Source organism: Lissotriton vulgaris, chromosome 5, assembly GCF_964263255.1.
Source record: "Lissotriton vulgaris chromosome 5, aLisVul1.2, whole genome shotgun sequence".
NCBI classification, from domain to species: Eukaryota; Metazoa; Chordata; class Amphibia; order Caudata; family Salamandridae; genus Lissotriton; species Lissotriton vulgaris.
In genome coordinates, this window is record NC_141693.1 from 68,571,446 (window position 1) to 68,584,205 (window position 12,760).

Consider the following 12,760-nt stretch of genomic DNA (forward strand, 5'->3'; position numbering starts at 1 on the left):
TCACTGCTACATTTGTCATTGACCGAGCACATCGCACCATGGGCCCTAGGCCTAGTCCTGGCTGTACTCCGCGTCCCATTCTGGCGAGGCTTCTCAACTTCAGGGACCAGGACACCGCCTTGGAATGGTGAGAGAGAAAGGAACATTGGACTGGCAGGGATCGACTATAGCTTTGTACCCTGACTTCACGGTAATGGTATATGACGCTCGTAAGAAATACGCTGCAGTCAAACTTGCTTTGAGAAAAGCTGGTCTGCAGTATGGCATATTGTATCCTGCAAGACTCAGAGTAGATGTGGAGGGCCGGTCCCAAATTGTTGAGACACCTGCTACAGTGCAAGAATTTCTTCGATCGCAAGACGGGAGCGGACACCAGAAAAAGTCTCCAACTCCGGATCGTTCGCCTGGGCTACCAAACTCCGGTGCTAGTGCTGACTTGTTCTCGGCCAGCTGATAGACTACCTGCTTTGAACATGGCTGATGAGTATTACCGGAGTTTTAATCTATTACTGCACATGGGGGCGATCGCTGTCCGAGGGGTGGGCTGTTTTTTCATCCCTTTCTTTATTGATCAAGTATGGTTGGGGACTAGGCGTAGCATTGTCAACCCCCCCTCGCACCTGCACCTGTTGTGTGTCACGATCTCAGTGTTATGATTACCTTAATGTTTGGGACTTGGGATTTTCCCCAGTATGAGTCTGAGGGGGTTGGCAGAATGGGTGCAATTTACATATTTTTTTGTTTTGCAAACTTATAGACACATGCTAAGAATAAACGTACTGATGGTGAGACCATGTAGCAGCATATGTACTAAATTGAAGACTAATGCATATGGATAATGTTGTTGATACCATAGCGCTTATGTATTGGAATGTGCGGGGACTCAATAATGCTCGGAAGAGGAAACAAATATTAAACTATTTACAGCGTCACAATGTTGACATTGCATTCTTGCAGGAAACCCACCTGTCGCCGCATAACCCCCCAACTTTGCCAGTAGTTGAGGCGTAAATCGCTACTTTGCCAATTACAGTATCTATTCTAGAGGGGTGGCCATATTGCTCCATAGAGGAATACCTTTTAGAGCGGTGGAGGTCTACTCGGATCGGGAGTGCAGGTACCTACTAGTAAAAGAATGGCTATGAGGGCATACAATACTGTTTGTTACTGTATATGCCCCTAATGCAGACAATGCGGAATTTTTTACTGATCTACAGGCTAGTATTGGCAGGATGGGGGTAGAACATGTGTGCATGGGCGGGGATTTGAATATCCTATTGAACCCACGTTTGGATAGCACAGCTAGCATGTCAGATACGAAACCAAGAGCCAGGCAAACTGTGACAGGACTGTTAGAGACATATCAGCTGACTGATGCATGGCGACACGTATATGCGGATAAGCTAATGTACACATGTTATTCAGCACCACATAACACATGGACAAGACTGGATGATTGGTTTCTCACTCCCAACGTGATTATTTGGTTAAATAAGACTGTACATCTGCCGCACACCTTGTCGGACCATGCTCCGGTCACGGTGGGGCTGAGGATCCCTGGCCCGGGTGTTAGAGCCAAACGGTGGCGGTTCCCTGAGATAGCACTACGGGATTTTGCATTTGCTAGCGAACTTGGTCAGGCCATTGATTCATTTTTTGTATTAAATAAGGGTACGGGGGACACAAAAGCGACACTATGGAAAGCGTTTAAAGCATAGATAAGAGGGGTATGTATATCAAAAGGGGCCGGGAGTCTTAAAGACCTGCGAGGCTGAGGCCAGTAATGCCTACTTAGATGAAATAGTGTTAGTGTGGCTGGAAAATGTGCATAGAGAGTTCCTGGCAGAGCCTTTTACAGTGGACGATGTGTTTCAAGTCATAGATGATGGATGTGTCCAAGGCTCCCAGTCTAGATGGATTTCCTGGCAATTTCTATAAAGCCTTCAAAAGAACACTGACCCTCTACCTGATAGATGTCTGTCAGGAAGGAATAGAAAGCGGTGTGCTCCCTCCAACTCTCCGAGAGGCAGTCATCACACTAATACCTAAGGCAGGGAAAGACCCCAAGAGCTGTGGATCATACAATTTATGCATTTGGTATGGGGAGGCAGACAGCTGAGAATCAGCTGGGATACTTTGAAGCTCCCATATGAGCGGGGGTTGGAATCCCTAATTTCCACGTATACTACTTAGTGGAGTAGTGTAGTTTTTCCAGACACTGGTTTCATTCCGATTTCAGAATTCCATATTTACGCCCTGAGGCAGAGATTTGGCACACCCCAACCCCTTGTCTGCACTACTCCTGACTGGTTTAAAAAGAAACTCGGTGGACATATAAACACTGTCTACGACTAACTGGTCCTGGTTGCAACTGGCACAAACCACAAGAGCACAGTTGCTGTACTCATCAGCTCTTCCGCTGGCTGCGAACATCTGGGTACCCATTACTAAAGAGGGCACGATGCAACAAATATTAACCAATTTCAACCTGCGCACAATTAGGGACATGTTCCCTGATGGACTTACATTCTCCAGGGAAGAAGATGGGAGACTCCAGGGTCTAGAGCCTTTAATTTAAGTTGATTGCAGAGAGCGTTTAGAGCCCTGGTACTAAGCTACCCACTGGAACCAGAGGATTTCCCCTGTTAACACTACTTATTAAGGATATCACCAGTGAGCACCTGATGGCGAGAATGTACAGAGCCTAAACAAACCGCTATACCTCGGCACTCTTTAAATTAATTCTAGTTGTCAAATAGTTTTACACAATTACAATTAAACATCTGATATGACTGCACAGGAAACCAATCCATACAATTAGATTGTTGCGCAATTTCATGTAATGTCAAATTTGGCGTTTCATACAAAAGTGCATAGCAAATAACCAGGGTGTAGTCCAAAACACAAGCAAATATTTCTTGACATTAGTTCTGTTGTCATTAGTAAATACATGGAGGGGAAGACCATGCGGCCTCGCTGTTGGTAATGGTGGAAAAACAGCCAACACGTGTTTCGTTACAATGTAACTTCTTCAAGGCTTTGCGTGCAGAAGTTTAAAAATCCAAGGAGAATTGGAAGCTAGTGTTCTATTCTTATGGAAATGGAAGACAGAGATGATCCTTGAAAAGGTCCATATCGAATCTCAGGCCATTCGTCTAAAGTGACTCCCAAAGCAGAGTAATAATCTGGAGGGAATCGTTTAGTAATGTGTAACTCCCTTAATAACGTGAGGCAACTGTCGAAAGTCCCCACGATTAGGAGAATACTCCAAGGACGAGAAACGATAATGCCAGTATATCTCCTAGCGTAGATGCGTACTCTATCTATTAATGTATAAAACTCCTGCTTCGATTATGCTGAAAAAAGGTCACAGTAGTTGTACATCTATTGGACTTGTATTATAAAGAAATCAAAGGCTATAATAGGCCTCCATCGAAACAGCACAAGCGCCGTATTTCAGCGTGGTGTCCTCAGTTAAGTAGTAATGTACAGAGCCTCACTGGATGAGGGTGTACGTGCAGCCTGGAAATGGGGTCTGGGTGCCCCTATTCCTGATGACCAGTGGCAGCTATGCTGCGAATAAACAAGTAAAGTTTCTTTTAATCATAAGCATAAGATATTGCATTTCAAATTTTTATGGCGAGCCTACGTCTCTCCTGTCAGGACTCACCATATGGGTCCATCGCACCCACACACCTGCCCCGATGGCTGATTTCTCGCACATGGCCTGGAACTGTGTCAAAGTGGCGCGATTCGAGCGTGGGTTTCTTTTTAGTAAGCTATCGAAAATGACCGGCTTGAGCCTTTTCCCTTCGCCCAAGCAGGCACTGCTGGAGTATGTGAAGGAAACCGCGAAGCCATACAAGCGTTTCAGTGCAATGGCACTATTGTTAGTAAAAAGGGAAGTAGAGATTCACTGGGGAAGTAAATACCTGCCGACACTAAAGGGTCGGATGCTCAGCATGTCTTATTGCAATACTACCAGTGGGCTATATGCACAGTTACAACACCAGTGCCTCGGCCGTTGGACACCTGACAACCTTACAATTCCTGCTTACTGGAGCAAACATCTGTTAGTTCGAAGACTGAACAGGATGCTAACCCACAGAACAACATAAGCAATTGAGTATCTATCTGGCAGCCCGTCTCATCCTAAAAATCCCAAAAAGATCGGACACCAAGGCCGCTCTTAAAACCCTCCATTGGCTGCCAGTAAAAAGCAGAGTGGAATTCAAAGCCCTCTGTACCTGTCACCGCATCCTCGCTAGGAAAACGCCAATTCCACTTCAGAACCTTGTGACCAGGTATACACCATCACGTGCTTTGCGCTCCTCAAATGGAGGCCTACTTAAAGTTCCTAGGGCTAAAAGGGCCCGCATGGGCGGACGCTCCTTTCGCCATCTGGCAGCGAAAAGCTGGAACTCCCTGCCTCTTTATCTCCGCCTAGACCCATCTGAAACCAGCTTCCGGAAGAACTTAAAAACATACTTGTTTTCCAGATAATTGGGCTCACTCCTTAACACTGTCCAGAGTTCTTCAGTTGTAGCGCGGGGACACGCTTCTGCGTAAACAAGCGCTTTATAAGCTTCCCTTATTATATTATGTAGGATATAAGCGATGAATGGGAATTATTCACTGTGTTACCTAGCATTGAACGTGAATTTGTTTCTTACAACATTACTGTTTATTAGAAAGTTATTAACGGAATTAAATGTCGAGCATGTGTATTGGAATGTACGCTTGTTCTTTATAATTTTTTTAAATAAAGGTTTAAAAAAAAGTATCCCTATATATGTTTTGAGAAAGTAAGCCTTTAAAATTGGAAAAATACTTGGCAGAATCTCAGTAATTCAAAATAAAGCAGTGAAGTTCGTAATATGCAATTTCTTCAGTATTTTAGAACAAGGCGGAAAACACAGTCAAACATTTACCATCGCGGTCAGTGAATAAAGCAATGGGTAAGCATAGTATGCATTAGCGTTAGGAACACCGCCAACACAGTTACCGTCGCAGTTAATACAAACAAGGTGTAAAGGAAGATAGCAGAGGACCACACACACATTTACCACTGCGGTCAATGGAAGGCGGACTCCACCGAGGAGCTTCGGATGACCACGGTCCATTGGGGCTCAGAGGTTGTTCTTTTCTGGAAGGATGAAGGTCTTTGGTGGCCCAGGACTTGGCAGGCTGTTCAGGGTTGCCTGGATCAGAGGTACCGGAGGTCATGGGTGACGGTCGGGCCGCAGGTGGGGTTCAGGGCAGTCCATCGCAGGGGCGGTCGTACCCAAGTTGCGGCAGTCTCGCAGTTGATGCCCCCAGGAATAGGGTTCAGGCTCACTGGAGCGGGACCAATTCCTGCATCGGTTGCAGGTGCTGTGAGGAGCCCTCTCTCTGGTAGATGCGTTGAAGGTTCGGTCACCGGACTGAGGTCAACATGCCTTGGTTGCTGCAACTGGAAAGTTGGTTGTGAGTCGTATCGACACAGTCAGTGAACGTCGTCACCACTTGGAGATCTTTACCGGCAGACTGCCAGGGACTAGAGCCTCTTGCTCAAAAGGAGGTTGTTGGCAATTTGTTGAAGGCTGGAAGGACTCTGGGGTTTCTTGGAGCCTTGCAGCTTTCAGGTCGAGACAGCACGCCACAACAGTCGAGTCATTTAGCAGTGGCAGGTTTTGGTGCCAATTTCGTCCGCAGCAGGGCTTAGATCTTTCACCGGCAGCAAATCTTTTTCTGTTTCTTCTTTTGTCCATCTAATCTGATGTCTAAGTATAGGGGAGCAACCTAAATACTAAATTTAGGGGCATTAAAGGGAAGGACAAGTAGTAGCCAATGGGATGCTTACTTGTAGGCTGCCTACACTCTCCATATGCTCACCCCATGCGACCAGTTCACTTACATTTACAGTTCCAAATTAAATATTGCAAAAAGTGTGGGGCTAAAATGCAAAAAGAAGCACTTTCCTACAGGGACATGTAGTTTGTTGCTTTCTGTTAAGTACTTTGTCATCTCAGGCCCAGCATGTACTTCGTGTTGGCTTGGACGGCAGATTTCATGCCAAAAATAGATTCTACTTTTAACCCAGAATGACCTGTATTTAGAACAAAACATCTGGAAAAAATATGTAGGCACAAAATAATTCTACCTAACATGTCTGCGCGACCTGGACATTTTTGTGGAGTCATGAAAGCTACTACAGGAGGCTAATATTGTGTTGTATTTATGCTGGAATTTAACATTATTCCACATTGATCATGCACCATATTTCAAAATGCCAGAGTTTGCATGTTCTTGGCACAGTGCACATTTAGTAAATTACAACTGTGGCTTGTGCAGCAGGGCAGATGTTTCACAAGGAAACAACTTATACTGTAATGTATAAAAAATAGATCTGATTGTGATGTATTTTCACCGGCCTCGTCATGATCCCATGTTACAAAAACACTGTCCAGCGAAAAAAGTTTCAAACCCGACAAATTAATATGCAACCTCAGCTTAATTCACTGGGGATGGACAGAAAATCATTAACATTTGAGGTAAAAAGGAGAGACCAATAGAAACACATTTAGTAGCTGGTTTGTACAAGGTGAAACCAGAAAACCTGGATTAATCGTGGCTTCCCTGCTTAACCAAATTGTGTGATCCTAGGCAAATATTTAACATCATCGATCCTTCACTATTTGGTATGGAAGCACCCTCAAATCCGTGAATTTAGAATACAAAAAGCTATTGTGTATGATTTAATGAGCTATATTGTTTGTTGCTTTATCTATAAGAATTTAGACAGTGCCAGCTTTAGAGTTAGAGGCGATTAGTACAACAATCTTTTTGGCTCCCCTCCCCCGATGGCATCCTTCTCCACAGATTTCCTCACTACCACCTTCTCATAGTACCTCTCACATCTCCACACCCCCTCTTTACATGTATTTCTTTGGTTTTATTCCCTAAGGTGTCAGAGCACTGTAAATCAGTCTATAGCAAATGTTACACAAACCAATGAGGATTACCGTCCTGTGATTTGCATGTACACATTCTTTGCAGCAGGCATATTAACCCTCTGTGCTACTTTACGATGAGTCAACACTGACACTAGACAAAACTTCCATCTCTCTCCAGCAGAAACATCAATCACCTGTGTTATCAGGGCATTTTTATTGCTGCCTGAATCCTGGCGGACACACAGGAAACAGCAGATGCTTTTAAAAGACAAAGTTATTTCTGAGACCAGCGCCATGTCGTGTAGTTCCTATAAAAATTATACAGGATCTGCGCGTTCGGACAGCATACACTGTAGTGTAGGACTGGTGTCATACTAAATCTAAACACCCCCACTGGGTATGTTGGCCTTCTGTATCAGCTAGCTCACAGTGCCACTAAAATCTCCTCTTACCAAGGAGAGAATAGTTCTTGGCAGCCATCGAACATGACAACCCTGATCCCTCAGGACCGTGGAAACAATGTACTACCTTTCGCTCAGTCACTCGTACTTACTTAGTCTCGGAGAGATATACAGAATAAACGGTCTGGCCGTTTTCAATAAGCATTTATTAAACAGTTGTTATTCTGGTGTAAAACAGATGAGCTGCAACAACCGTTAGACAATAACAGATATAAATGATTAGAAGCACCATGAAAGTAAAAGGATGGTAAAGTTCTATCATCTTGCACTAATCATGAATACATACAAGTTTATAAAATACATGATAATAAAAGGATGTGTACTCCTACAATGCCTCCCTAACTAGATGTACCTAAGTGTACCAAGCATGTGTGTAGGTGTTAGGCCAAGAATCCCTCTAGGATAAAGTCAACCCCATTACCTGGATTTAGAGACAGTGGGCCTCTGTCTTGGTCTCGGGTTGGACATCCCGCAAGGGATGTTAGACCCACTGCGAGCTGGAGTGTCTGCATGCAGGAACCTCGGCGTTTCGCATCAGTGTCGGCCGAGACGTCCTGGTCTCCTCTTTCTTTTTTAGCAAGATGTGATGTATATGTACCCTTAGGTCTCCCCACGGGGTCCTACCTCGCTGTATTACTTTGTCGGATTTAGGATGACATCAGTAATTAACTTTATACATAGATTTTATACAGGAGATGGTCGTCCTGCTGCGCTTCCAAGAATCCTCATGCATAATGTATTGGATTTTGAACCAGGAAAAACCTGTGTTCTGAATGCAGTCGTATCTAGGTAAAAGGTCAGTCCCTAACAACCGTTATGTATGTAATGTAGGGAAGAATATAGGTGAAGGGTTACGATGTTACCTGTGCCTATATTAGGGTACCTATATGGAATACAACAGCCGCTCCCAGGTCAGCGCAGCTGCGGCTGCACAGGTCACACTGCTCTAAAGCCGCCCTTAATCTGGGCTACATACAGAGTTCGTGTTCACTTTTAATAAGTACTTCTCGGCGCATCGCTATAATGTGACATATTAAAGTCAAAGCTCTGCATGTCGATGAAATGCAAATTTTTGAATTCTACAGAGACTTTATCATATCTCACTTGATGTTTGGTGTATGATTCACATGGCATACATTTTCTGGGCTTGTTGTAAAATTGTACAAGGAAAAGAGATACATAGTGGTCAGTTTCACATGAGGCTTCTGGTTGTCATGGCAACATGTTGGAGGGTCATTGTGAAGAAGATTCTTCGGCATGTTGGTGTTTAAACTGGGGGTCAACTGGTGAGGTGTGGGCGCTTCACATCAGGGTCCACTGACATCTATACATTAATGCATCTACATGAAAGAAACCTTATTTTCCAGTCACTGGATTACTACTTCCTCCCATGAGACATATCCCCAAAGGAAGTATTTTATTATTTAAAAGCCTCTCTGCTTGTGCTCTTGCTCACATAGTTATCACTGCAGAAGGGGATGGGAGGGAGGGATGAGGGGGTGAAGCTCTCTGTGCCTCTCACACCAGCTTCAGCTCCGCTCCCCCGAGACAGAAGTACGGGAAGAGCTTCTCTGTGAAGGGGGCCCACGGGAAGGTGTAGAGAAGCTCCAGGGAGTCAGCATTGTACAGGGACAGCCGCCCCCCCTCATAGTCCAGATACACTCCCAGCTTTAGGGGAATGTCGCGAGGGGACAGAGGGGTCTGAGGGGAGGTGAGAGCCTTGTAGATACCATCACACCCCTCCACAGCCCACACTCCCTCCTCAGGTGACCATGTGAAGTCTCCTTTCTCGTTCACAGACTCTGCGGCGACCCCCACATGCCACACAACCCCCTCCTGCAGCACCTGCACCTCCCAGTAATGTCTGCCTGAGGTGAACCCCTCGCTCCCCAGCACACAAGGATAGAAGGTGAATCTCTTGGGACTGTTCGGCAGGGGCTGTGCTGTGCCTGTTCCTCTCACTCGTCTTCGCCCCTCAGACAAGAGGAGCTGTGGATGAGCTGTGTCTGGATCCAGAGACACCATCACTGCAGAGAAGAGTTTCAGAATTAATAACACAAATAAAGGCTGTAAATACTGCTTTCTGTTACAAATATGATTAACTTAAAACACATCTGGAAAAATCACGCTGTGCTAGAGAGCACACAGCACTATACTGCTCACTACACTAAAGAGTGCATTCATCTGGACCACACACTACACCAAACAGCAACACATAGACAGGATATTCTACTACACACTACTCTGCACGATACAGCATACTACACCACACTACCATACATGAAGGATACTACCCTACACCACACTACCATACACGAGGCATACACCTCTACACCCCACTATCACACATGAAGCATTCTACACTGCACCACACATGAACCGAACTACAGTACACCACGCTACCACACGATACATACTACCCTACATCACACTATGATACATGAGGCAGACTACACTACACCACACTATCCTACATGACACACATTACACTATAACGCACATGACCCAAACTAAACTACACCACACTAACACTTATGACGCATACTACACTACGCCACACTCCCACACATGAAGAATATTCCACCACAATCATACTACATAACACCACACTACCACACATGCCCCTGTTTTCAGGCAAGTCGCTCCCCACGCCGCACAGCACCACCTGTGTGTCAGCGCCCTCCAAGCCCGCTGCTACCGCTGCCTGAAGTTCAAGGCCAGTGGTAGGCTGCAGGTTCTGTGTCTGTTGCCTTGCTGTAATTTTCCTCCCATACTGTGTTGTCTTTTATTGATCCCATTCTGTGTTTTATTCTATTTTTATTCCCCTATTTTCATCTCGTATTTTAGTGTGCCCTTCCGTAGACTTTTCCGCCTGTTTTTCCCGCCGCTGTATACCCGCCCCACTGCTCATCCATTCGCCACCCCGCTCCCACCTCCCAGCTGCTCCTCCCTCCCACCTCCCCTTATATGGCGGCAGCGCCACTGGCAGGCCGAAGGCACGCCTGTCTGCGCCCGTCCATGCCTGGACTGCGCCTAGCGCCAGAACCCCTGGCCCCCGCGAACGCCATGACGCTCGACACCGCTACGATGCCAGCACCCTCCACACACCCAACACCGGACAACCACACACCTGCTTCCTGTCTGCCCGGAAATGCACACAAGAACCCTTCTCCTGCCGGAACTGCAGCTTGACCAGCATCATATCTGCAAATCCACCCACCAGGAAAGAACGCAACCACCTCAGATGCATTCTTCTCAACACCAGCTCCGCCCGCAAACACGCTGTTGAACTCTGTTTCCTACTCGACTCTACCTCCCCAGACGTCGCCTTCCTGACGGAGACCTGGCTGAACTCCTCCTCGGCACCCGCCATCGCCATAGCCATCCCGGTCGGCTACAAGATCACCCGCAGGGACCGCACCAACGGAGTAGGAGGAGGAATCGACATCGTCCGCAGGAACACTCTCAGAGTCTCGCCAACAACGACGACCGCCGAACACCTGCACTTCCAGATCCACACCGATCCCAACACCACCCTCAGAGGAACCCTCGTCTACAGACCCCCCGGACCCTGACCACAGTTCATCGACTCCATTGCCGACTTCGTCAGTACACATGCCCTCGCCTCCACAGACTACATCCTTCTTGGGGACCTGAACTTCCACCTCGAGAGCAACAACAACACCAACTCCACCACCCTGATCGACAACCTCACCAACCTCGGACACAGGCAACTAGTTTCAACACCCACCTACTCTGCCAGCCACACGCTTGACCCCATCTTCTCCGCAAGCTCCCACGTCTCCTTCAACCACACCACCGAACTGCACTGGACCGACCACTGCTGCATCCACTTCACCTTCCGGAAACCCACTACGCACCATCGCACCCAACAGATCCCCCGTCGCTGCTGGAGCAGTCACTGAAGACCAGCTAACCACCACCCTCGCCCGGAGCTCTTCAACATCGTGAAGGAACTCTCCAATGCCAGCTCCAACACCAATGACATCCCACCTTCGCAAGACCTGTGCGACTCCCTTGCCACCTTCTTCCATCGCAAGATTGCAGACATCCACGACAGCTTCAACGTCATGACCGCCCGACAACCACTTAGACCTCCGCCCCCATGGCCACCATCCACACCGATACCCTGCTCTCCTGGACCAACATAAACAACGACGACACCATCCAAATCATGAACACCAATCACTACGGATCTCCGTCAGACCCCTGCCCACACCACATCTTCAACAAAGCCAGCGCCACCATCGCACCCCATCTCAGGAAAGCCATCAACATCTCCTTCGAGACGGCGACCTTCCCGGAGAGCTGGAAGCACGCCGAGATCAACGCCCTACTCAAAAACCAAAGGCTGACCCCAAGGACCTCAAGAACTTCTGGCCCATCTTCCTGCTCCCGTTCCCAGTGTAGGTCATCGAGAAGACCGTCAACAGACAACTGACCCGCTACTTCGAGGAGAACAGCATCCTGGACCCATCCCAGTTCGGGTTCCGCAGCAACCACAGTACCGAAACTGCCCTCATCGCCGCCACCGATGACATCAGGGCCCTGCTAGACAACGGAGAAACCGCTGCCCTCATCCTCCTGGACCTGTCAGCCGCCTTCAAAACTGTCTGCCACCACACCCTACGCACACGCCTCCACGACGCTGGGATCCGAGACAAGGCTCTGGACTGGACCACCTCCTTCCTCACCGGCAGAACCCAGAGAGTCCACCTCCCCCTTTCTGCTCCAAAGCCACCGAGATCATCTGCGGCGTACCCCAGGGCTCATCCCTCAGCCCAACATTATTCAACATCTACATGGCACCGCTTGCCCATGTCGCCGACTGCACGACCTCAACATCATCTCCTACGCCGACCTCACCCAGCTGATCCTCTCCCTCACCAAGGACCCCCTCACCGCCAAAACCAACCCCCGCGAAGAAATGAAAGCTGTCGCGGAGTGGATGGAGAACTGCCGACTGAAGTTAAACTCAGGCAAGACGGAAGTCCGCATCCTCGGCCGCACCCCCTCAGCCTGGGACGACCCCTGGTAGCCGACCGCATTGGGAACAGCTCCAACATCCACGCAACCTGGGGTTCATCCTCAACTCTACCCTCTCTATGACAAAGCAGGTCAACGCCATCTCGTTCTCCTGCTTCAACACCCTCCGCGTGCGTCACAAGATCTACAGATGGATCCCCACTGAAACAAGAAGAATGGTCACCCTAACCCTCGTCAGCGGCAGGTTGGACTACGGAAACGTCCTATACGCAGGAGCCTCGGCCAAACTCCTGAAACAACTTCAACGCATTCAAAACACCTCTGCATGCCTGATCCTCGACATCACTCGCCGCAGCT

General features: G+C 47.7%; 1 protein-coding gene across 1 annotated transcript in view; it reads right to left on the minus strand.

The window, feature by feature from the left end:
* Nucleotides 1-8,914: 8,914 nt before the first annotated feature.
* The window catches only part of LOC147710199 (E3 ubiquitin-protein ligase TRIM39-like), a 128,996-nt gene continuing 125,150 nt past the window's right edge, over nt 8,915-12,760 (minus strand). The window contains exon 5 of the mRNA XM_086919328.1: nt 8,915-9,423. Coding sequence (XP_086775454.1) covers nt 8,915-9,423 — 509 coding nt within the window. The remainder of the gene's footprint in view (nt 9,424-12,760) is intronic.